This window comes from Prunus avium, chromosome 2 (genome assembly GCF_965620075.1).
Source record: "Prunus avium chromosome 2, drPruAviu1.hap1.1, whole genome shotgun sequence".
NCBI classification, from domain to species: domain Eukaryota; kingdom Viridiplantae; phylum Streptophyta; class Magnoliopsida; order Rosales; family Rosaceae; genus Prunus; species Prunus avium.
The window spans coordinates 38,757,708-38,782,151 of record NC_142285.1 but is presented as its reverse complement, the minus strand read 5'-3'; the positions used below and the strand labels follow the sequence as shown (position 1 = coordinate 38,782,151).

The window sequence follows — 24,444 nt, the reverse complement described above, 5'->3', positions numbered from 1 at the left end:
GCTATATTAATATATTTTTTCGAAAGAATATCAACAAAGTTGTGTTAGTGTATTGGTGTAAGTGAAACGTGAAATGTGATTTATGTTTGAACACTAGGAAAGGTAAATATTTGCATTTATTTTTAAAAGGTTGAATCGGTTCGGTTTGAATTGGATTTTAAACTTTGGATTCACTAACCAAATCAATCCAATCGGTTTTTTATTTTTTTGGATCCAATCCAAATCGCTAATATTATCGAAACTAATGAAATTGGATTGAATTGGATTTGATTGGTCAGTTTTGACGAATTGGTTTAGATCCTATACAGCCCTACATTGGGACATGAATCTGAGACCAACAACTGTTTTTTTTTATTACAAAGAGGATCCACTAAATTCATCACATCATACATTAGTTTTAAAGAAACAGATAATGGCAATTTTGAAAACCAACAATATATTATCAAAAGGTTTGAATTTTATGCAAATCTTGTGACAACAATATCATTAGTAAACTTCCCACATACATCATGAAAAAAGAGCATTTATCTTATATCTGAAATCCTAGATTCAATTCTTCCTCTCCCAATATTACTTATATAAAAAAATATTTAAAGTTAGGTTTATTCGTAGCAATAGTCCTTCAACTAGACTCGAAATTACATTTTGGTCACTCAACTCAAATATTAGTTGCAAGGGTTACTCAATTGGGTGTTGTGTTGCACTATTAGTTCCTACCGTCAAGTCTGTGACTTTTTCTGTTTAAAATGATGATGTGACAAACATCTCTTAGATTATTGATGGGCAAATGTGACTTTTCAATTAGGATTATTTGTAGCAATGATTCCTCAACTATACTCGAAGTTACATTTTGGTCACTCAACTCCAAAAAATAGTTACAGAGGTCACTCAATTAGGTGTTGTGTTGGACCATTAGTCCCTGCCGTTAGAGAGACTTGACGGCAGGGACTAATGGTGCAACACAACACCCAATTTAGTGACCTCTGCAACTAATATTTGAGTTGAGTGACCAAAATGTAACTCCGAGTATAGTTGAGGGACCATTGCTACAAATAAGCCTTAAAGTCAATTGGGTTTTTGTTTCTAGGTGCACTTTTAAGTTTTAACAGTAATTTTTTTCTTCTCGCTTTTATTTTCTGATGTGGCAAGCAAGAGGTCTTAACGAACAACAGCCAATACAGGTGGCTCAACGAGTATAACAGATAAGTCGTCCAAACAGAGAAGGAAATAGATAAGGTGATCTCCACAAACACCCCGAGTCCACTTTTGTTCCTGCTTCACTCACAAAATTCACAAACTCCAAAAAAAACCACTGGCTATGGCGACCCTGCAGAACTCACCTTCCCTCCACAGGACCCTTGTGCTCAACTCTTTCACTAAGGTTCTCAAATCCCTCTCTCTCTCTCTCTCTCTCTCTCTCTCTCTCTTGTTTTCCATTGTAGCTCTATGAATTCAATGAGTGTTTGTGTTTAAATTTTGTTTCTTTTTCACTTGGGTAATATTCTTTGGGTTTTATGGCATCAGTTACATAAGCAAAGCACATTCCATTGCTGTAGAAGAAGCAATTCGTTCCTGGTAAGAGCAGAGCAAACTCCAGCATCTTCAACATGCTCTCCTTCTCAAGGTCCTTCTTGCTTTATACCCATATTTGTGGAATTTAATCTGCATTGTTGTTACATATTATTTCCCTTTGTAAATTGTAATCACTCATTCATGGTAGAAGTAATAATCTTTGGCAGTTTTAGGCACAACTTTTGGCTTTTGTATTATACTGATTGATTGATGACATTGGGTACCCATCATTTTTGTTTTTGAATTTCCATCTAAGTTTGTGTTTATCTTTGGCAGATAGATCTGGGAGACGCCAAGTACTAGCTGCAGGGACAATTGCTTCTTGGGTTTTTCTAACTAACCAGCATTTTGTGTCATGTAAGGAATTTTAACAACTTCAATTGTTCTGTACTTTGTCCTTTCAAGTGTAGCTTTGTTGTACCAGGTTTTCTAGATTCCATGCTAAATACTAGATAGTGTTCATGCACTAGCAACAATGCCCATTCTGTGTGCAAAGCGTTGCCTTCTTCGATTAATGATGACTGATAATCTAAAAGAACACCTTTGATATGGCTCAGTTGCTGCAGAAAATAAAAAGGGATTTCTGCCAGTCACGGACAAGACAGACGGGTACGAATTTGTTTATCCCTTTGGGTGGCAGGTGAGAGTTTCTGGGTTTTATCTACCTCTGGCTTAGGTAATTGATCATTGAGGTGGTAGACATTTAAAGTTAAGGCCAGTTCTTCAATGGGTTCTTTTTTTTTCTCTTTCTGGGGAGAGCGCAGGAAGTAACCGTTGAAGGTCAAGACAAGGTCTTCAAGGATGTCATTGAGCCATTAGAGATTGTAAGTGTGAATGTCTTCCCAACCGTAAAGCAAGACATTAAGGAATTCGGGCCCCCACAACAGGTTAGCTCTGTGATCTTTGCCACTAGTGTTGTGTCTCTAGCATTAACCAGAATCCCAGAGGTTGAAATCAATTTCTGTTTACATTTTGCTCAGCCCTTCCTTACATTGGTGGGTGAAAGACTAGTAAGTTACCATACTCATTTACTTAATGATCTCAGGTGGCTGAAACTTTAATCAAGAAGGTTCTGGCTCCTCCCACCCAGAAAACAAAACTGATTGAGGCAGTAGAGGTTTTGTTCTCTGATTTGATTTTGCTTGATATTACCATAATGTGTTCAACTTTTTTATGCTTTCATGAAGGGGAAGCAATCAGCTAATTAAAAACAATGAAATCTCCTGAAATATGTAGTTACATATAGCAAATTTGTGATAGAAGTGAAAATAGGAAACCAATGAGCTTCTGTTTGGAAATGCTGCAAAACTTTTGTTGATCAGGAGGTAGCATAAAACAGTATGGCAGATGCAGTAGCTACCTTCTTATATGGAACTTTAATATATTTTTATCCTTGATTCTAGGTTATATGGCCTAATTGAAAGCTGATTAGTTGCTTTTGTATCTCTGGTACAGCATGAAATTGATGGGAAAACATATTACACTTTCGAGTTCGTTGCGAAGGCTCCAAACTATACTCGCCACGCTCTCAGCACAATATCTATTGGCAATGGTATGAAACTCGGAAATGCATCCTGTTTAATGCTTCTTCTATTCTGCTTCATTCAATTTCTCAGCAGGCTTGGCATTTGCTACATCATTTTTCACCACGCCTGAATCACAGCTTAGATATAGATAGTTTTGTAGGTCGGCATCTTAGTGTAAAGTTTTGTTTCTGGTTTGCAGGCAAGTTCTTCACTTTGACCACTGGGGCCAATGAGAGGAGGTGGGGTAAGATGAAAGACAAATTACACACCGTCGTTGATTCTTTCAAAATCTTCAAAGTCTGATATGGAGTTTCATGGCTTCCAAATCTGATTAGGAACGGCTCACATTCGGTTGCAATTAGCAAATACCATTATGCTCATCAACATTTTTCTTTTGTGTTCTTATCTTTTTTCTTCATTTCCTTTTTTTCATTTTGTATTTTTGCGAGGGTGGGAGAGGGGGAGAAGCATTTTTCTTCTGGATAAATATATTATATAGTCATTGATATATGAAATATATTTTGCCTAACCAGCATTCACATCAGATGCACATCATGTCACAGCCTTTTTCATTCAAATGCATCCTTTCAGATATTGGGCCTTTCTCCATTGCGAATTACATTGATGCGGATTCAATACGGATTTCTATTTTGATCCGTTAGATGACTTGGGCGGTGGAGATTTAACACAACAAACAAGACATAAAAAAAAACCAATATCTGACTTTGCACCGCCATTGGAGAACCAGAGAAACAACAGACCACTCAACCCATGCTCTCTCTTTCCCATTTCATCTCCTCCATGTTCGATTTTTTCAGCTCTCTTTTTGAGTCAATATATATATCGGATTCAATAAACAATGACATAAAAGAAAGAAAAAAAACCCATAAATTATTGAAAAAATCAGCTCTAAAAACTCATCTCAGAAATCATTGTCTAAGAAGCAAACCCCTGTTTCAGACCAAAAAAAAAAAAAAAACCAAACCCAATTGTGTTAGAAAAAATAAAAATAAAAACCAGAGAAAAATTAACTCTTTGTTTGTGGAGAAGCTTTTGTTTGCTGTCAGCGTTTGCACTTCAATTTAGTCTGGTGTGATATATTTTGGTTCTAAATTTATGTTCTTTGAGCTATTGGTATGGAGTAAAGCTTGGGAAAACTCTTCAGGTGGGGAAGAGAACTCAGAAAAGCACGGGGAAGAATAGTGGTCTTTTGCTGATCAGTTTGCACAACCACTGCCCCATTTGCCATACCTCCTCCATTGATATATTTTGACTAAAAAAGATAGATGAAAAAAATCGAACATTGAAGAGATGAAATGAGAAAGAGAAAGCATGGGATGAGTAGTGGTATCATGTTTCTCTGTTCTTAAATGGCGGTGCAAAGTCAGATATGGGTTTTTATTTTTTTTTGTCTTGTTTGTTGTGTTAAATCTCCACCGCCCAAGCCATCTAACGGATCAAAATAGAAATCCGTATTGAATCCGCATCAATGTAATTCGCAATGGAGAAAGGCCCTTCAGATATTAATTGAAAATAATTTATATCGAGGGCACAATACTTTACCAAAAGAAATACCATACCGCAAAATTTTCAAGGTAGAATTCGTCAACAGCACAATGATCCAACATAAATAAATGGTTGCTTATGTTTTAAAAAAAATTCAAAACATGGTAAAAGACAGTGTATATTAAGGCATTAACACCGAACTAAATTTTAATCGCATCCCATTGCCATAAGAAAAAGGAAACGATGAATATAGTATCAAATACAAATTGAAGAAAACCAAACTACTCCAGGAGTACTAACATAGCGCAATACTAACAAAACTGTCATAGCAAGAACGGAAATCACTTGGCTTCAATATAAAAAGATAACACAACATTAATTTAGATGATCCCAATCTTGTTGGCCACATCCAAGGCATCATAGTCTGGTGTCAACCTAACATATGCCTTCTTCGTTCCATCGGGCCTGCACAACATAAGTTGCAGGTTAGATTAAGATTCATGAAAAGCAACATGATTATGCAGACATTTAACCAGCATGTTCCATGATTAGACCAGCACAAATACGGAAACATTGATCAGCATGCAATGAAACCTCAGCACTGCTAAAACGACTATAAATTAATAACATATACCTGATCAAGGTGTTCACTTTCTTGGTCTGAATGTCGTACATCTTCTTCACTGCATCTTTAATCTTCTTCTTATCAGCTCGGATGTCAACAATGAAAACAAGTGTGTTGTTGTCCTCAATCTTCTTCATTGCAGACTCAGTCGTCAATGGATACTTGAGAATTTGATAATGGTCCAACTTGTTTCTTGGTGGTGCACTAATGCGGGGATACTTGGGGTTCCTTTCCTTCTTCAATGTCCTTGGCCTATGAAATGTGACTGATGTCCTGATCTTCTTGGCCTTCTTCTTGAAAGTAGGGCCGGATTTCACAGCCTTGGCAGTCTTCAAGGCTTGGGCCTTTGGATCACTCTTCTTCGTGCTGTCAGCTGCAAGAGGCAAACAAATAACAATTTAGGTTGCATATGACAATTAAATGAAATTATGTGCCTGGAACTCGGTTGTTCCTGGACTGAAACTACCACTTAAAGAAAAATATGAATATTACATTCTTATGACATTCTTCCCAGCAACCCAAAGCAAAATTAAAAGGTGAATGAATAAATCCTATCCCGCAGGTTTCCCAAAACAAGTAATCATGCAAACTTACTCAATATACCCCTCAAAAAATAAATACATAACCATTTCAAAAGCAGTAACTGAAAACGAAATGAAAGTTCACCGAATAGATAGAAAATAACATACACATGCCATTTGATTCGGCCACTGGCTTGCAAATCTTACTCTAAACACGCATACAACGACGAAACGTAGAAGCAGTGAAATGAGATTTAGTGGCATAAAAAAATGATTTTTCACAGAGTAATCGCCTACATCAAATACAACTATTGAAACCCACTAATTCATTTTTTTCCTTTTCTGGGTATTACACAAAATATATCAGTTCTATGAAAAAGGAGGTACCTTTAGCAGGAGCCATTGCTCTGAGCTCAAGGAGAAACAAACCTACCTGACAAGCATTGCGCAAACAGAAAAAAAGGACAAACTTAATCAATACGGATATTAGAAAAAGGCAGGAAGACAGACAAATCTCAAACGCATAACCAAAGCGATAAATCGTAAAAATATTAAACACAAAAAGAGGCTAAATCACAGCCCAAGTACATAGCTAATTCAGCTTAAGAAATTCACTTCGTCAATGAAATTGCTTAGAAAACTGTACTAAGAGTCCTAGATAGCGGCGAAGATGGAGTCTTGAAGAAGTACCTGTAGATGAGGAGCAGCTGCGGCCGAAGTGTAGGGTTTTCGAGTGGAGAAGACGAATCTGAGCTCCTTATATAGCTACTCTGTTTTTTATTACTAACAATGCCCTTGCTTCGCTACGGGCCTTGAGCTTTACTGAAAACATAATTCTTGGGCCTCATTTTAGGCCCAAAAGAAATAAAACAAACGAAATGGATATGGCGTTAACTGCCCAATACGTGATTTTTTCTAATTTTGTTAAGTAAATTTTCCACTTTTTGAATTATAATTGAATTTTAATGTGTGCTGAAAATTTCACTAAAATCCCCCTCCTTTTAGACAAGTGAAGTGTTTGGTTACTGTAGTTCAAAATTTTTGCGAACACTTTGTATTGTAATTTCAGTTAGTACTAGTATGCTATAATATACATGTAAGCGAGAAATTATACAATGATACCGTATCACCACGTCAGCCGGTGATACTTCCATTCAAAATATGCCACGTATTATTATTATTTTTAAATAATTAAATCTTTTTTATACAGCTGGACTTTCAATATTTTTTTATCTTTAAAATAAAATTGAGAAAATAAGAATATCCAAAAGACAGAAGAACCACCGCCCACCCCAACCCTGGCTCCCTTGACTGACGCGCCCTCTCTATCATTTTCTTCCTCCGTCCATATCTCTATTCCATAAACAACGACCATATCTCTATTTCATTGGATCAATGTGCAGAGAGCATCATAACGCCTTTTTTTTTGGGCTGATTTTTCTCCACAATATTACCAAAGGGATTAAGATTCTCCTTCTCCTCCTCCTCCTCCATCACTCACTTCCTGATACATATTAAGACAAAAAAACACCAACCCAGTTTACAGTTTACTTTTTTTTTTCTTGAGCTATGCTTGAAAATGAAAACCCAAGTTGAAGATTTAGATTATTTTTCGAACTGGGTTTAAGTGATGGATACTCCTGACATACTTAGAATATATGATATTGGTTTTGTTTTCTGCTCCTATGGTTTAAGAGATCTTGCAGATTTTTATGGAGAGAGAGAGAGGGAGGGGCGGCAAGCAGTGGGAGTGGGGAAATTGGGTTGGGTTGGGGTGGGAGGGAGGTGGTTATGGCGTCTTTTGTTTTTTGTCTTTCTAAAATTTTATTCTAAATGTAAATAATGAATTTTAAATACAGCTCGAAAAAAAAATCAAATTTATTTAAAAATAATTGACACATGGCGTATTTTGAGTGGAAGTATCACCAGCTGACGTGGTGATACGGTACTATTCTATCATTTCTCCATGTTAGCGTATGTCATTATTTATTTTTTATATATAGAATATGTGAATTAGACTAGTTGGCCGGATCAATATACATAAAATCCCTTTGGAATTCTTAGACACTTTTTTGTATTTGTACAGAGAAAACCAAATGACTGTATCAGAGTATGAGTTACTCATGCTTGCCAAAGCATCCGCAACCATGTTTGCCTCCCGGAGAAAATGACTAATACAAACTTCTTCTTTTTTAACGGAAGAAGCAAAAATGAAGAAAGTGATTCATTCATCAACAGCAAAAGAGTGTAATACATGAGTCTCAAAAACATCTTGGAGCCACACAACTTGCAATTTCAACTGCATTGGATTCTAATGATGCCTTCAGCAATTTCAGACCCTAAGAACTAATGAAAAGAAAATTATCATTTTGAATAACAACACCACCTCCAACCAAAACAAAAAAGAAAAGAACTGCGGCAAAGTAGAGCCTACAGAATAATGCATGATGGTTATCGTCTGTTTGTCGATCGAGTGTGTAGAGTAGAAATCGAAACATATACACATGCTCCCCAATTTGAATCAATTAAGAAAAGAACTTGAAAATTCACATGCTCCCCAAAATATGCACGATATGGTAGACATAGCGCTTCACTTCCAAATTGTCCATTATCATGTATGTAACAACATCTTTCACATACCCTGCTTCACCGCCACACCAGACAATCCTTCCGCGGTAGCCTGTGCAGCGACATAAGGCACCTGTGTGGAGAGAGTATAGTTGCACTTGGGGCAAATGGCTCTAGGGTCATCTCGGCTACATACCGGCGGTGGTAGCTCCGACGCGGACATGTACACCTTTTTAGCCAATGATTCATCATTGTTCAGCAGATGATCAGGAACATTAGCGCACCACCAATGTTGGTGTCTAGGATTCAATAACCCCAACACAGGCCAACTTGTTATATGCGTCTCTTCTTCACTAATCACTATTTCAAATTTATAAATTTTCAAAGACACTCAATTATATACATCTAACATATGAGTTAAAAATTTCTTCATTTTAATTACCAAAAAAAAAAACATGCAGAAAAAAATATTGATTGTTTCGAAATAAACAAACAAACAAACAAACCGACATTAGAAAAGCTTATTATTACATATCCTTAAATCCCAAATAACGTAAGCTCCAAATTGACATCATAAAGAAATACGAAACTGATGAGTTCATAATGCAGAAACATTTTATGCCTTCTTATTATCCAGGAACACTTTTGTAAGAACTGCACTGGTCTCCAACGATGCTTTCAACAGCTTCAAACCCTACCAACAGAAAAAAAAAATTAAAAATATATATATATATATATATATATATATATATATATATATATATATATATATAAAACATACAATGTCAAAGAATAAGCTTCAAAATAAACAGACACGAATTAGAAGGTGAGTTTGTATAGGAAAATACAATTTCACTTAGTCCCACATTGGAAGGGAGTTGTTTTCTTTCATGGTTTATAAGCACCAACATTTTAGAAATACTAAATAGGGTATGTGCCTAGTGGGCCCAAAGTCGAGCCTCATCTTGGTTTGAACTTGGAATACATATATATTTGGCGAATATATATATATACAAGGATAGAGGAGAAATACTGTCTAAAAGACACTGTAACTCAGGACTATAGCATCTATTCAAGTCTGTATTGATTTGATTATATGTAGAATATATTCATACTATTATTTGGTTATATTCTAATTGTTGTCCAACATAAGGAAATAACATTTTTGATGCAACTTGCAAGTTGGCCTACAATTAAAAACTCAAAAGCATGTATAAATATGGGAAATAAGTTAGGAATAATTCAAACCTCTTCCATGCCAAGATTAACCGCTTTCTCTTCAAGAGCACCAATCTCCTTCACATTGAACTTGTTCAGCATATCTATACTTGAAATGGTAGACATTGGCTTCACCTCCAAGTCATCCATGACCATGTATGTCACTACTCCCTTGACATACCCTCCCTCGCTGGGTCTTGCCACGGTAGGTGCTGCTGGAGAAACATAAGTCACCTCAGTGGACATGCCACGACTGCAATTTGGGCAAACAGTTCCAGACACATCGGAAATTCGGCGATTGCAACGTGTACAAAGGTAGAACTGTTTAGCATTCGAGTCAACGTTGTTGGTCAGCAAAGGAAGGATATTGGCACCAGCAACTGTTACCTTTGGTTCCAGCAACATGTCCTTGTCAAGATTGGGTTGCAAGTATGTGTCATCGAGATTTTCGACACTCTCATAAAGCTTTCCCAAGCTACCAACCATGCCGTCTTTGGAGAGGAGTTTGATCACAGTCCCTACAGGCAGAGACAGGAGAGTGAAGAGAAAATCAACAACATCCTTGCTCGCTTCTGCAAACAAAACTTTGCCACGAGTTGAGTCCACCAGGAGCTTCATGCTCACACTTGTGGTGTTGGAGTTGGAGTTGGAGTTGGAGTTGGAGTTCGAGGTTGCCATTGATGGAAAATATTGAGGGTTAGGTTGTTACCTATCAATTTACAAATGTTAGGAAAGCACAAGCACTCAAATTATACCTCTTCCCTAAACCGGTAGTCCACATCTTCATAAAGACAAATTGAGACAAAACCAAGACACTTATGTCCTTCAAATTTGTCCTCCACCGAGAAAGAAGAACCTTTCCTTTTTCTCTTTCCTCTTCTTTTCTTTATTACTTTATAATAGTTTTCAGAAGAAAGCAACACTGCATAGACATATACATTTCGATCCTCTCAAACTTAATAAAATTTCTTTAGTTGCTAAGGATCCACTGGTTTAATAAGATTTCTTTGTTGCCCAGGATCCAAGTGTTGTGGTTTGGAGCCAAGCTCTCTCATAGATAGTCGTGAATTCGAGTCCTAACATGTGTGTGTGAATTTATGTGAATATCCATTTCAATAGGAGAGGCCCTATAGAAAAAGTTTCCCAAGTTAAAAACCACTCTTAAATTTGAGGCAATCCAATATAATACATGCAATTTGAGACAATCTAATATAATACTCTCTCCACCCTCCTTAGTGAATGATAAATAATAATAACAATAAATTTTCCCATTCTTTTTTCATACGAGTGATAAATGACTGTAAACTAATCTAAATTATGAGAATGAGACAATTTTTCCTTTTTATTGAAAAAGAAGGACCTTTCTTTTTTCTCTTTCCTCCTTTTCTTCATTATTTTATAAATGTAATCATGTAGGAATCTTGCTTTTCAATTTTGTCACTTTGTAATAGTTCTCAAACTTGTGTTTTTTTCCCCTTGAAAAATTTGTAGTTTTTTTTTAAAAAAACCTGAAAGTATATACTATCATAAACATAAAACCCATGGCAAATCAATCGGAATTGTCAATGGGAGTTTATCACAACGTTGTGGTCTTCCTCTTTCCCGACCATAAAAACTTACTTATAACAGGGATAACATTATTTCAGTGTCCCCGAACAATAACACAATGACATGTGGAAAAATTATCTTATGTGTTATTGCGTCATTAGCCGGGGATAGCACTGAAAAAGTTATCTCATGTGTCATTGCGTCATTAGTCGAGAATAGCAAAAAGTGCTAACCCCGTTACATGAAAGTCTTTTTCCCATGGGACACATGGTTCGAACCTCCATACTAACACCTTATGAAAACCATCCAAATATTATCCTCCTCCCCCTCCCTAGCGATTAACAAAAACGAAAAAAATCATTTGAAAAATTGAAACTTTTGTTAACCAAAAAATGTATTTACAAATTAGCATGACATATTATACAAAAACCCATATATTGCTTATTTGGAGAGAAAACCCTTAAACTAGCCACTTTTCATTTTCTAATTGGTGGGCTTTTGTATAGGGAGCTGATTTTCTCACTCATCTTTTGTCCATTTACTTTTTACTATAACTTACAATGAAGTGTAAAGTGGATAAAAGAAGAGTGAGAATATAAAATTTTCAACAAATGGAGTGTAAGTGGACAAAAGGGGAGTGAGAAAATCAGCACCCTTTTGTATAATATCTCATGTTAGAATGAGCCTATTTGTGAAAAGCCCTAATTTTTGTGTGGGTTCATTGTAGTTTATACCATCGTAATTTATTTTTATGAATATTTTAACTTAAAAAATTTAAATTCTAAAAACGCAAATTTTATGTTAATATATTTAAATTCCTTATAATTTTATATCACTACATCAACTTCAAGCCCTTTTTTTGGGTATTATATTTGTTAATGCATTTTTATTTTAAAATTGAGATTAGGGTAGGGTCTTTTTTTTTTTTTTTTTGAAAAATTAAGAGGGCAACTATTTTTTATTTTATAATTTAATAAAGCTGCGAGATCAAATTTTAATTATGCATGATTGGAGGAAAAATCAATTTGAATTTAGACAATACATGAATATCATGCCCTACCCCGTCTTCATTGGATGTGTTCCCGATAGTACACTAGGAAAACATAGACCGTTTGGAAAAAACAAAACAAAAACAAAAACAAACCGATATTAGAAAAGCTTATTATTACATATCCTTAAATCCGGAATAACGTAAGCTCTAAAATGACATCATAAAGAAATACGAAACTGATGAGTTGAAAATGCAGAAACATTTTATGCCTTCTTATCACCCAGAAACACTTTTGTAAGAACTGTACTGGTCTCCAATGATGCCTTCAGCAGCTTCAAACCCTACAACAGAAAACAAAAATATATATAAAACATACAATGTCAAATAATAAGTTTCAAAATAAACAGACATGAATTAGAAGGAAGTAACATTTTTAATGAAAATAAAAGTAAAGAAAATAACATTATGACATGCGGGAAGTAACATGACTCAAAATCTATTATAACTTCACACCAAAATAATAAAAAAATCTACTATAACTTAAAAGGGGGATGCAACTTGCAGGTTGGCCTAAAATTTAAAAGTCACAAGCATGTAGAAATATGGGAAATAAGCTAGGAATAATTCAAACCTCTTCCATGCCAAGATTAACCACTTTCTCTTCAAGAGCACCAACCTCCTTCACATTGAACTTGTTCAGCATAGCTATGCTTGAAATGGTGGACATTGGCTTCACCTCCAAGTCATCCATGACCATGTATGTCACTACTCCCTTGACATACCCTCCCTCGATGGGTCTTGCCACGGTAGGTGCTGGAGAAATATAAGTCAACACAGTGGACATGCTACGGTTGCAATTTGGGCAAACAGTTCCAGATACATCAGAAATTCTGCGATCGCAACACGTACAAAGGTAGAACTGTTTAGCATTCGAGTCAATGTTGTTGGTCAGCAAAGGAAGGATATTGGCACCAGCAACTGTTGTCTTTGGTTCCAGCAACATGTCCTTGTTGAGATTTGGTTGCAAGTATGTGTCATCGAGATTTTCAACACTCTCATAAAGCTTTCCCAAGCTACCAACCATGCCGTCTTTGGAGAGGAGCCTAATCACAGTCCCTACAGGCAGGGACAGGAGAGTGAAGAGAAAATCAACGACATCCTTGCTCGCTTCTGCAAACAGAACTTTGCCACGAGTTGAGTCCACCAGTAGCTTCATGCTCACACTTGTGGTGTTGGAGTTGGAGGTTGCCATTGATGGAAAATACTGAGGGTTTTAGGTTATTACCTATCAATTTACAAATGTCAGGGAAGCACAAGCTCTCAAATTATACCTCCCCCCTAAACCGGTAGTCCACATTTTCATAAAGACAAATTGAGACAAAACCAATTTAACATAAGACAGCTATGTCCCTCAAATTTGTCCTCCACCGAGAAAGAAGAACCTTTCCTTTTTATTGGCGAAAAAGGAAGAAAAGACCTTTCTTTTTTCTCTTTCCTCTCCTTTTCTTTATTACTTTATAATAGTTTTCAGAAGAAAGAAACACTAGTACTACATAGACATATACATTTCGGTCCTCTCAAACTTAATAACATTTCCTTAGTTGCTAAGAATCCACTGGTTTAATAAAATTTCTTAGTTGCTAGGGATCCAAGAGTGTAGTGGTTTAGAGCCAAGTTTCTCCATAAATGGTTTTGGATTCGAGTCCTAACATGTGTGTGTGAGTTTAGGTGAATATCATCCATTTCAATAGGAGAGGCCCTACGAAAAATGTTTCCTCAGTTAAAAACCACTCTTAAATTTGAGGCAACCTAATATGATACTCTTCTTCCCCCTCCTTAGTGAACGACAAAAAGAAAAGAAAAGAGAATAATCTTTCATTTTATTTTTATTTTTATACAAGCGATAATTTACTTTAAACTAATCTAAATTACGAAAATGGGAATTCGAACTCGGGTGCACAGTGAAACCTTTTCTTTTTATTGGCAAAAAAAAGAAGGACCTTTCTTTTCCCTCTTTCCTTCTTTTCTTTATTAATTTATATATGTAATCATGTAGGAATCTTGCTTTTCCATTTTGTCACTTTGTAATAGTTCTCAAACTTGGTTTTTTTTTTCCTTGAAAAATTTGTAGTTTTTTTTAAACATGAAAGTATATTATCATAAACATAAAACCCATGGCAAATCAATCGGAATTGTCAATGGGAGTTTATCACAATGGTGTGGTCATCCCCTTCCCCTTGACTAGAAAAACTTACTTGTAACGGGATAACATTATTTTGCTATCCCCATTATATGAAAGTCTTTCTCTCATGAAACGCATGAATTCAAACCGCTCTGTTTACACCTTGTGAAAACCACCCAAATATTATCCTCCTCCCCCTCCTTAGTGATTAACCCCAAAAAAAAAAATCATTTGGAAATTGAATTCAGACAATACATGAATATCAGATCCTATCCCGTCTTCACTGGACGTGTTTCCGAGAGTACCGTAGTACCCTAAAAAAGGGATTGACTCACCTTAATTTTAGGCTTAACCGAAAATGTTCATTGGCCCAACTTCGGGCCCACTTGAAGAAATTGAAAGTAAAAGATGAGATATGGTACCTGAATAAAGTGAGGTGAACAAGCAAGTAGTGAATGAGTTGAAAAAGACACTAGACTAGACACATCATGATTGAAAACTCAATGATCGTTTCTTACTTTTCTTTTTCGGAGTTTTCAACTTTTTCTATGTACTATAAATGTAGGCAACTCCTTTAAAGGACCGTTAGCGCTGGTGGCAATAGCCGGTAGGTTGGCAAAAACTAATGGTTGAAGGTAATAGCGCTTATTGGAGAAGTTACCATCATTGGGTTCGAGTGCCTTGCTTTTTGAGATGGTTTGGCCTATCCTATTCTTTCTAAGCTTATTATTTGACTGTGTGAACCAGGTTGCTTCTATCCTTCGGAGCATTGAGCTGCCTATCAAAATAAAGGACTCTTTTTTGTTTTTTGACTGGGTCATGGGGGACGGGAAGGACCTCAATCACTGAGCTAAACCCAAGCAAGGACGCATGCCATTATTGCTTTTAAGAATAATAAAGCAATGAATTCTTGTACTTATACCAGTGTTTTAAATTTAATACAAGAATAATGTGACTCAAACTGTAATTTAGTCAACTAAATCTAACTTTAGTCTCAGATCAGTAATCTGAAGTTTCAAAACTTAAACACTTACATTGACGAAGCCATGAATTTTGTCAAGCGAGGTCATAACATACCTACTAATACTAAGAGGTGCAATGCAAAGACAGAATATAGTTAAGAACAAATCAACCACTTCTTTGCTCACTTGAGCAAACAAAACTTTGTGGCTTTTTGTATCTATTAGGAGTCTCAAGCTCACACTAGGGTTGGAGGTTGCTGCCATATTGAACTAGTGTGATGAAGAAGACATAGCTTATTGCCAGCATATGCCAATATTTGTTTCGTATTGCCTAATTATAGATTGATAATTGAAGCACTCAAACGTTGCCTTTATTGCAGTGAACCTCAACATTGTGTATCATGTTACAGGGCATTGTGCCAATGAAACTCAACATTGGAACTTGGTTTTCATCAACACGCATCTAGAGCTTGATCTCTATTTTTCTCACCCTTTTAGGACTTTAGGGAGCCACTTAGCAGATTCTTTGTGAATGCGCTTGAGATTGTTTTTGTAATCGATGTAGTAAAGCCCGAATCGTAAGGTATAGACATATCTTGAGGCTTCTTTGGAGCTAAAGGATCGTTGAGGTAGCAGATTGGCTTCTTTGGAGTTGCAGGGTCGTTTTTACCATATCTTGAGATATAATAATTGATGCCAACAAATCACAGGAACCCTTCAACAATCTCCTCTCTTCCTTGGTGAAAATGGTCAGCCTTTCCTTGACCAAATGTCTCATGCTCTTTGGATAATCTCCATATACCAATGGCTCCGTGTACCATCCAAGTTCAAAGTCCATATATCTCTTTACTGCAGCTCTGTCTTCTGTTGATTCTGAGTAAGGCTCCACATATTCTCCTATAAGACTAATTCCACTTTGTCCACCTTGTTTCTCTGTAAAGCTCAACAATAGTGGCATGGGCTAGGACTACTAGGAGAAGGCTATGGTTCACCATGTAAGGTTCAGTGACTGAATTGCCTTCCCTGCATGGAAACCCTGCTGGAACAGAAAGCCTTCCCGGCGCATAAATTCCAAGGTCATATCCCAATTTGGCAATGATCAACGGCTTGTTGATTGCGATCCAATTTTTTACCCGATCTCCAAATGTTCTAAAACAGATTTCAGTGTAAGCCTTGAAATCATCCACAAAGGAACTTCAATGGGCTGAAAAGGATATGGTGTTAACTGCCCACAAAGGAACACATTTGTGAGAACTGCATTGGATTCCAATGATGCCTTTAGCAATTTTAGACCCTAAGAATTCATGAAAAGAAAATGATCATTTTGAATAAGATAAAAATACCTCCAACCAAAACAAAAACAAAGAGAACGCAAACCTCATCCATGCCTAGATGAACGATCCTCTCTTCAAGGGCACCAACTTCCTTAACATTGAACTTGTTCAGCATCACGATATGGTAGACATAGGCTTCACTTCCAAATTATCCATTATCATGTATGTAACAACACATACCCTCCTCCACCACCACCAGATGAACCGAGTATAGTTGAACGGATTTTCTATTTTAATATATTGTATTTAAACATATAGCCGCGCTGCTATACTATTAATTACAAATAAAATTAAAAAAAACACGGCGTATAGCCGGGCGGCTATACTATTAATTTAGGAAAAATTAAAAACGGAGTATAGCCGACCGGCTATACCATTAATTTAGGAAAAATTAAAAAACGGCGTATAGCCGGCCGGCTATACTACTTATTTAAAAAAATTGAAAAAAACACAGCGCTCTTTTAATATATTGTATTTAACAGTATAGCCGCGCGGCGATACTATAATTGAAATAAAAAAAATTAAAAAATGGCGTATAGCCGGGCGGCTAGACTATTAATTTAAGAAAAAAATAAAAAATGAAGTCTAGCCGGTCGGCTATACTATTAATTTGAAAAAAATTAAAAAAGAGTATAGCCGCTCGGCTATACGATTTATTTATTTTTTAAAATAGAAAAATGGACCCAGGTATAGCCGATATTTATTATTAAAAAACAAAAAAAAGGACCCGAGTATAGCCGATTGGCTATACTATTAATTTCAGGAAAAAAAAGAATACCGTTTAAATATAAAATATAATATTTAAATAGTATAGCCGCTCGGCTATACAATTTATTTAAAAAAAAAAGAAAAAAAGCTATACAGGCTTTACATTTCCCTCGCTGCCTGGCTCGCTTCAGTGAATCACACTTCCCATCAAAGTCTTCAAGTTCAAGGCCAGAAAAGTGGTGGGCAATTCCTCATTTGAGCTCTCATGGAGCCTCCCAAGAAATCAAAGAAAAGCAAGAAAGATAGGAAATTGAAAAAAAACTTAAGTTTGGTTCCAGTCGAGCCTAAAGCCGCAGACTCTGACTGGTGGGATAGTTTCTTCAAACCAAGGTTTTTCTTTTCACTAAGCTCAGTCTCCAATTACTCTGCTTCCTGCTTTTTAGTGGAATGCATTCTGATTACTTGTAGTTTTAACTAAATTATCTTTATATTTTGTTTATTTTGGAAAATCTATGATGCACAGACATCTAGAACAGGTGGTGGATTTTGTTCTGTAATGTTAAATTCGGTAATGATGTTCATAATTAGAGCTCAAAACCTACAAACTGTGCTTTTGTTCAGTTAGGTTGTTGGAAAAATTGGGCTAGGCGCTAGGCGGCCGCCTAGGCGGGTCTAGGCGGGTCTAGGCGGGTCCATATATTTTTTTTTCTGACTTTAGCTCAATTATGAAATCACTTCAATTTCTGATGGCCGCTATATGAAAACTGGCTTTTGTTTATGTGTTTTGCATCCTGAAAAGAGAAAGATGTGGTCGAAAAGTTATTGCTAGAGGGAGCAATAGAGATTTTAGCCTGTAAAATTAGTATGTAATTGTTAGGAATCTGGTTTGGCCTAAGTTGGATGAGTAGTTGGAAATCCTGACTGAATCAGACTTGGGGAATATACAGACACAGAAACACATATTCGGGCTTTGCTTGTTGTTATATGGAAGCAAGTTTTTCTGTCTTCCTATTTCCCTTTTTGTAGATTTTTTTACTTTTTTTCGAGTTGATTTCTGTTTTGAACTTTCCATGATAACTTAACTTTATTCTGTTTGAGTGATGTAATTCATCTGTGCTGCTGTGCAGATTCTTCACTATCCAATGATGAGGAGGAAAGTTTTAAGTATTTCTTTAGCGTCTCTGAGAAGACTTTTGACTATATCTATTCCCTTGTAAGAGAAGACCTTGTGTCGAGGCCGCCATCAGGTCTCATCAACATAGAAGGAAGGCTTCTTAGTGTTGAGAAACAGGTTGCAATAGCCCTGAGAAGGTTGGCATCCGGTGAGTCTCAAGTCTCAGTGGGAGCTGCATTCGGGGTAGGCCAGTCCACAGTTTCTCAGGTGACTTGGAGATTCATTGAAGCATTGGAAGAACGTGCCAAGCACCATCTTAAGTGGCCTGATTCCAACAGAATGGAAGAAATAAAGTCCAAACTTGAAGAAGCCTTTGGATTGCCCAATTGTTGTGGAGCCATAGATGGTACACACGTCATTATGACCCTTCCTACCGTTCAAACATCAGAGGATTGGTGTGACCTGGAGGACAACTACAGCATGCTCTTGCAGGGAATTGTTGACCATGAGATGAGGTTTCTTGAAAGTTGTAACTGGTTGGCCTGGGGGCATGATGGTGTCTAGACTTTTAAAGTGTTCAGGATTTTTCAAGCTCTGTGAAGGTGGACAGCGTTTGAATGAAAATGTTAGAACTTTATCTGGAGGAGTAGAGATTAGAGAATACTTAGTTGGTGGGGTTGGCTATCCTCTGCTTCCCTGGCTCATAACTCCTTATGAAAGCAATGGCCTCCCAGCTTCCATTTCCGCTTTCAATGCCGTGCATGGGGCTGCAAGGTCACTTGCAGTAACGGCATTCTTGCAGTTAAAGGGCACTTGGAGAATCCTTAACAAGGTCATGTCACATGTGGAGACCCAATAAGTGGAAACTTCCGAGCATCATCTTGGTATGTTGTTTACTTCACAATATAAGAATTGACAGTTGAGATATATTACAACCAGATGTTGCTTTATCTGGTCATCATGACTCGGGATATGGCGAACAATGCTGTAGGAAAGTTGATCCATTGGGGAGGACTATGAGGGATATCCTAGTGAAACACTTGCTGCACCAAAGTGATTCATGTTCTGCCAGTCTGGTTTGGTTTAAATGAGTTGGAAGTTTGGAACGGTTTCAATCTGTAAAAGTATTTGCTTCGGCAATTTCACCGGCACCAGCCATACATGACATGAAATGCTGAATTGCTTCTCTTATTTCACATTGACTTGCATAAAAAGAAATGTATGTATGTTTTTGACAGACTGTGAATCAGCCATCTTTGTATGGCGGCTTGGAAAGTAGAATGGAAGCTCATTTTGTCAGAGTCTACGAGAACTTGTAACACCAAAGAAGTTTAAAGCCAAAACTAAGCATGTACAGCAGATGGGGCCTGGCATGTACAGCAGGATCTCAAAACTAAGCAAGACCCAATACTCCTCTCTATAAAATATGGCAAAACAAGTAGAGTTCTCTAAAAAGAAAAAACTTATGGACAATGAGACAAAACTAATGCCTCATCATTACTTTAAAACTATACCATGGGACCATGAAATTCCATTGCTTCAATCTCCCTTGGTTGGGGGCTGTATGCATGCACAGAAGGGCGCTTTCTTGCGTTTCTGGTTGGTTCTATTGCCACCATAGATATAGTCCCTCAGAAGAACTCTTGTTTTCCGCTCCGTGATCCTTGTTGATTCTCTGCTTTCCTTTTCACCATCAAGTTTCAGAAGAAGAAATTGCAGTTTCTGCAACTCCAACTGTAGCCGCCCAATTTTTTCGGGCCCTCTTTTTGCTTGCTCTGAAAGTCTCATTCTTCTCACAGACTCACACTCCCACTTTCATCCGACACTACCCCAGAAGCTCCATCAGAGAACAGAGGACCATCTTCAACGTTCTTCAACAATTTTTGATTGACATCAAACAACTTAGTGATGGCCTCGTCAGCTTCTTCCAGCTGCCCCTTCACGTTTTCAAATTCAATACCTTTGCCCTTTTTGCTCTTTTCAGTAATCTCCACCTTCCTCTTCAGGTCTTCCACGGTTATTTGAATTCACGCTTCTTCATAGTGTTACCAACCCCATCTCCGAATTTCTACCTGATTTGTGGAAAAATGCCTTTTCAATAGCTTTAATTCTTCTTTGTAAATCCTGCAAGTCCGAAACACCATCTGATACCGTGGCCACTTGATCTCCATCCAAATGAGAGCTTTCAGCATGCAGACAGTCATCCTGGATACAAGTGGAATATAGATGTGTCAAATTCAAATGATATCCAAAATCGCATGCACCATTGAACTATTGAAATCAAATGCAACATGCCATAAGCTATAAGCCATAAGGTGAACAATTCATGTCCAGCCCAAAATTGAAGTACCACTTTTATTATAAATATATATATGAAATTTGAGGCCTCAAAAGTAAAATAAAAGGAAGTTCAAAAGAGAATCCCGGAGCCACAAACAACTTGCATAATTCTGAAAATAAACCATATATTCAAATACTGGCTCCGCAAATCATCTAATATAAAAAGCAAGTCTTTCAAAAGACTTTCTGGCTAGAAGATCATACACGATGGCATTTGAAGAGTTCATACTAGTTCAAAAGAGGACAGAAAATGTGCAGGACCAATCAAAAACTGCTAACCCATTATGGTTATGGATAAGGAAATTAATGGAGTAAAACTTTAAGTTCCAGATAGAAAAAAAGAAGAGAGTATTGAAGCTTTAATAAATGGATCATCACCTCAATCCAATTTCCCATTACAGAGGGAATGTATAAACAGACATGGAGATTACCTCCGATTCTTCTGTGTCTAGTTTATGAGATGTGGCGTCTGCAAGCACATGCTTCTCAGGTGCTGTTGTACACTCCTTCAAAGAGATGACACCTGGAATATAGGCAGCCAACTGAGCTTGTAGCCCTGATAAACGACAATCAAGGAAAAAAAATTGAAAAAAAGAAGAAGAAGAAAAGATGCCATACTATTTATTAAAATATATTATATTTAAAGCGTACAGCCGAGCGGCTATACTATTTATTAAAAAATAAAAACAAAGGCCAAAAAAGGCTATACAAGCTTTACATTTCCCTCGCAGCTCGCTGCCTGGCTCGCTTCACTGAATCGCACTTCCCATCAAAGTCTTCAAGTTCAAGGCCAAAAAAGAGGTGAGCAATTCCTCATTTGAGCTCTCATGGCGCCTCCCAAGAAATCAAAGAGAAGCAAGAAAGATAGGAAATTGAAGAAAAAGCGTTCCAGTCGAGCCTAAAGCCGCAGACTCCGACTGGTGGGATAGTTTCTTCAACCCAAGGTTTTTCTTTTCACTAAGCTCAGTCTCCAATTACTCTGCTTCCTGATTTTTAGTGGAATGCATTCAGATTACTTGTAGTTAGGCTGTTGGAAAAATCGTCCTAGGCGCTAGGCGGGTCTAGGCGGGTCCATTTTTTTTTCTTGACTTTAGCTAAATTATGAACTCGCTTCAATTTCTGATGGCCACTTTAAGAAAACTGGCTTTTGATTATATGTTTTGCATCCTGAAAACAGAAAGATGTGGTCGAAAAGTTATTGCTAGAGGGAGCAATCGAGATTTTGGTTTTTACCTATAACGACCATTTTTAAAAATTAATGCCTGAATTTTCTGGGGGATATATTTTGTCAGATAGGAAAGCTGAAGAAGGGGCTTAATCCAATGTCCTTTGGAGGCCTTCTGTTTGTGTCTCCTTATCTGACAACAGCCTTCAAAACTGAAGTCATAGCTCTCGCCGTAAGTAATTTACATAATTCTTTAATTACTGATGTTGGTTAGGCCAGTTGTATTGCAAACCGTTCTTAATTATAACAATGAATGGATTGTGGGTTTTCCTAATAGCTATGTGCAGGAAGGAATAGCAGTAGGGAGAAGCTTTTCCATATTCAAGAATTAGCACATTGATGGGAACAAATAAATAATTGCCATTGGGATGATGAACTTTGCTGGTTCTTGCACTTCTTGCTACCTCACCACAGGTTAATCACTCATCATACACATTTAATACTAATTAAATTAAGGGGTTTAATCTTAATTAGATTCATTTCATGTTGCTAATTAAGCGAAATTTTTTCATCAATTTTCAGGGCCGTTTTCCAGATCAGCAGTTAACTACAATGCAGGATGCAAGACGGCAATGTCGAATGTTGTCATGGCAATTGCGGTTATGTTCACATTGTTGTTCCTCACTCCTCTGTTCCATTACACTCCCCTGGTTGTGCTGTCTGCTATTATAATAGCCGTCATGCTCGGCCTCATAGATTATGAAGCCGCAATTCACCTCTGGAAGGTTGACACGTTTGACTTTGTTGTCTGCATGAGTGCCTATATCGGCGTTGTTTTTGGCAGCCTTGAAATTGGACTAGTCTTAGCGGTATGTACGACTATATGTCACACCAGTAAAAAGTTATTGTGTGTGACAATAACACCATATCAACAACTTAACATTACTTATTAGAACTAAGATTTCTTTTTTCTCGTGTGTAGGTTGCAAGATCTGTGATCAGGGTACTTTTGTTTCTGGCAAGGCCAAGGACTTTTGTTCAAGGAAACCTTCCGAATTCCATGGTTTACAGAAATGTTGAGCAGTATCCCAATGCAAGCAATGTTCCTGGAATTCTCGTACTGGAGATTGATGCTCCCATTTACTTTGCAAATACCAACTACTTAAGAGAAAGGTACTAATTAATTAAACCTGAACACACTCTTGCATGTTATAATCAAATTTAAAAATAATAATTTGGAAGTTGACCCAATGTCCTACTTGTTTTCAGGATTACAAGGTGGATAAATGATGAGGAAGATAGGATCAAATCTGCAGGGGAAAGTAGCTTACAATATGTGATATTGGATATGACTGGTAACTAAGGGAAACAAATAGTGCATATGTATATAAAGAAAATTAATGTGACATTTTTTACCCTGAAATTAATTTGTTTTCTGGTTTAATTTGAAGCTGTTGGTAACATAGACACAAGTGGGATAAGCATGTTTGAAGAGGTCAAAAGGCTTGTTGACAGAAGGGGGCTCCAGGTTCAAAAATCTGCAACAGTCTTTCAATTTATCAAATATTTCCTTCCAAATTTTTATTTTCATCTGTTTATATAACTCTATAATTTTGTTTCTGTGTTTAGCTTGTACTGGCGAACCCGGGAAGCGAGGTGATGAAGAAGATGAACTAGTCAGAGTTGATTGAGAAAACATGTCAAGAATGGATTTATCTCACAGTTGCAGAGGCTGTTGCAGCATGCAACTTCATGCTTCACTCCACCAAGCCCAACCCTGGCAAAGATCAAGAACCAGCTGATGGAACAACGTTTAATGGCTTTGGCTGGCTACAATGTGAATTTATGTATCAGAAAGCAATATCCACATAAATATGAAGACTCGTTTGAATTAAGGAGAAATGAATTTCAGGAAACAACGTTTGATGGCTTTGGCGGCTATACTACTAAATTTGGGAAAAAAATTACGAACAGGGAGTATAGCCGTGCGGCTATACTCGTTTAATTATATTTAAACAGTTTAGCCGCATGGTCATACTTTTTACTTTTTTGAAAAAAATTTAAAAAACATAGTATAGCCGCCCGGCTATACTATTAATTGAAAAAACAATTTAAAAACACCGAGTATAGCCGTGCGGCTATACCTTTTCAAGATATTATATTTAAAACGTATAGCCGCGTGGCAATATTGTTAATTTGGAAAAAAAAAAAAAAAACAGGGAGTATAGCGGCGTGGCTATACTATTTTTATATATATATTATATTTAAACAGTATATTCATTGGAATAAATTTTTTTTTAAACTTAGTATAGCCGCCCGCCTATACTATTAATTTCCGGAAAAAATTAAAAAGGGAGTATAGCAGCTCTACTTTGTGCTTTCTGAAATTTTATTCCAATTAATAGTATAGCAAAAATGAAGAAAACGATATATTCAACGGCAAAAGAGTAACACATGAGTCTCAAAAACATCTTGGAGTCGCACAAGCTCAGAAGTTCTAGCAAAAGTTAGTTCAGCTACCTTAACAGAAGAAACTGTCCTCTGAAAAGGAGCATGGTGAAGTC

At 36.9% G+C, this 24,444-nt stretch overlaps 4 protein-coding genes and 2 pseudogenes across 5 annotated transcripts; 3 read left to right on the top strand and 3 right to left on the bottom strand.

Moving 5' to 3' along the window:
- Positions 1–1,207: 1,207 nt before the first annotated feature.
- On the top strand, positions 1,208–3,642 carry PPL1 (PsbP-like protein 1). Its single transcript, XM_021957971.2, has 8 exons — positions 1,208–1,381; positions 1,525–1,624; positions 1,849–1,929; positions 2,130–2,212; positions 2,337–2,459; positions 2,618–2,689; positions 3,028–3,124; positions 3,298–3,642. Exons 1-8 carry the CDS (start codon positions 1,319–1,321, stop codon positions 3,399–3,401), a joined length of 723 nt encoding a protein of 240 aa, XP_021813663.1. The 5' UTR covers positions 1,208–1,318; the 3' UTR covers positions 3,402–3,642.
- A 1,163-nt stretch (positions 3,643–4,805) lies between these two features.
- Positions 4,806–6,531, bottom strand: RPL23AA (ribosomal protein L23AA). The gene is made up of 4 exons (XM_021958144.2): positions 6,441–6,531; positions 6,138–6,183; positions 5,239–5,602; positions 4,806–5,069 (listed from the first exon to the last, which is right to left on the bottom strand). The coding sequence occupies exons 2-4, from the start codon at positions 6,151–6,153 to the stop codon at positions 4,985–4,987; spliced, it is 465 nt and encodes a 154-aa protein (XP_021813836.1). The 5' UTR covers positions 6,154–6,183; positions 6,441–6,531; the 3' UTR covers positions 4,806–4,984.
- A 2,272-nt stretch (positions 6,532–8,803) lies between these two features.
- LOC110756719 (uncharacterized) lies at positions 8,804–10,304 on the bottom strand. Its single transcript, XM_021958179.2, has 2 exons — positions 9,567–10,304; positions 8,804–9,012 (listed from the first exon to the last, which is right to left on the bottom strand). Exons 1-2 carry the CDS (start codon positions 10,212–10,214, stop codon positions 8,935–8,937), a joined length of 726 nt encoding a protein of 241 aa, XP_021813871.1. The 5' UTR covers positions 10,215–10,304; the 3' UTR covers positions 8,804–8,934.
- Positions 10,305–12,127: 1,823 nt separating this feature from the next.
- LOC110756591 (uncharacterized) lies at positions 12,128–13,436 on the bottom strand. Its single transcript, XM_021958030.2, has 2 exons — positions 12,707–13,436; positions 12,128–12,416 (listed from the first exon to the last, which is right to left on the bottom strand). The coding sequence occupies exons 1-2, from the start codon at positions 13,325–13,327 to the stop codon at positions 12,339–12,341; spliced, it is 699 nt and encodes a 232-aa protein (XP_021813722.1). The 5' UTR covers positions 13,328–13,436; the 3' UTR covers positions 12,128–12,338.
- Positions 13,437–17,448: 4,012 nt separating this feature from the next.
- LOC110756550 (protein ANTAGONIST OF LIKE HETEROCHROMATIN PROTEIN 1-like) lies at positions 17,449–19,566 on the top strand (annotated as a pseudogene).
- A 1,976-nt stretch (positions 19,567–21,542) lies between these two features.
- Positions 21,543–23,697, top strand: LOC110756574 (sulfate transporter 3.1-like; annotated as a pseudogene). The gene is made up of 9 exons (XR_015833725.1): positions 21,543–21,611; positions 21,645–21,659; positions 22,008–22,112; positions 22,228–22,354; positions 22,463–22,749; positions 22,863–23,053; positions 23,150–23,235; positions 23,332–23,408; positions 23,510–23,697. The product of XR_015833725.1 is annotated as a sulfate transporter 3.1-like (transcript).
- The last annotated feature ends 747 nt before the right edge of the window (positions 23,698–24,444 follow it).

What these genes read in the sequence shown, in the direction of transcription:
- LOC110756719 (XM_021958179.2), bottom strand. Translation starts at nt 10,214, where the DNA reads ATGGCAACCTCGAACTCCAACTCCAACTCCAACTCCAACTCCAACACC. An exon ending in TTAATCTTGGCATGGAAGAG is followed by an intron (nt 9,013 to 9,566) that starts GTTTGAATTATT and finishes TTCTGTTGGTAG; the next exon opens with GGTTTGAAGCTGTTGAAAGC.
- RPL23AA (XM_021958144.2), bottom strand. An exon ending in AAAGTGAACACCTTGATCAG is followed by an intron (nt 5,070 to 5,238) that starts GTATATGTTATT and finishes TATGTTGTGCAG; the next exon opens with GCCCGATGGAACGAAGAAGG.
- PPL1 (XM_021957971.2), top strand. Translation starts at nt 1,319, where the DNA reads ATGGCGACCCTGCAGAACTCACCTTCCCTCCACAGGACCCTTGTGCTC. An exon ending in TTTATCCCTTTGGGTGGCAG is followed by an intron (nt 2,213 to 2,336) that starts GTGAGAGTTTCT and finishes GGGAGAGCGCAG; the next exon opens with GAAGTAACCGTTGAAGGTCA. An exon ending in CACAATATCTATTGGCAATG is followed by an intron (nt 3,125 to 3,297) that starts GTATGAAACTCG and finishes TCTGGTTTGCAG; the next exon opens with GCAAGTTCTTCACTTTGACC.
- LOC110756591 (XM_021958030.2), bottom strand. Translation starts at nt 13,327, where the DNA reads ATGGCAACCTCCAACTCCAACACCACAAGTGTGAGCATGAAGCTACTG. An exon ending in TTAATCTTGGCATGGAAGAG is followed by an intron (nt 12,417 to 12,706) that starts GTTTGAATTATT and finishes TTTCTGTTGTAG; the next exon opens with GGTTTGAAGCTGCTGAAGGC.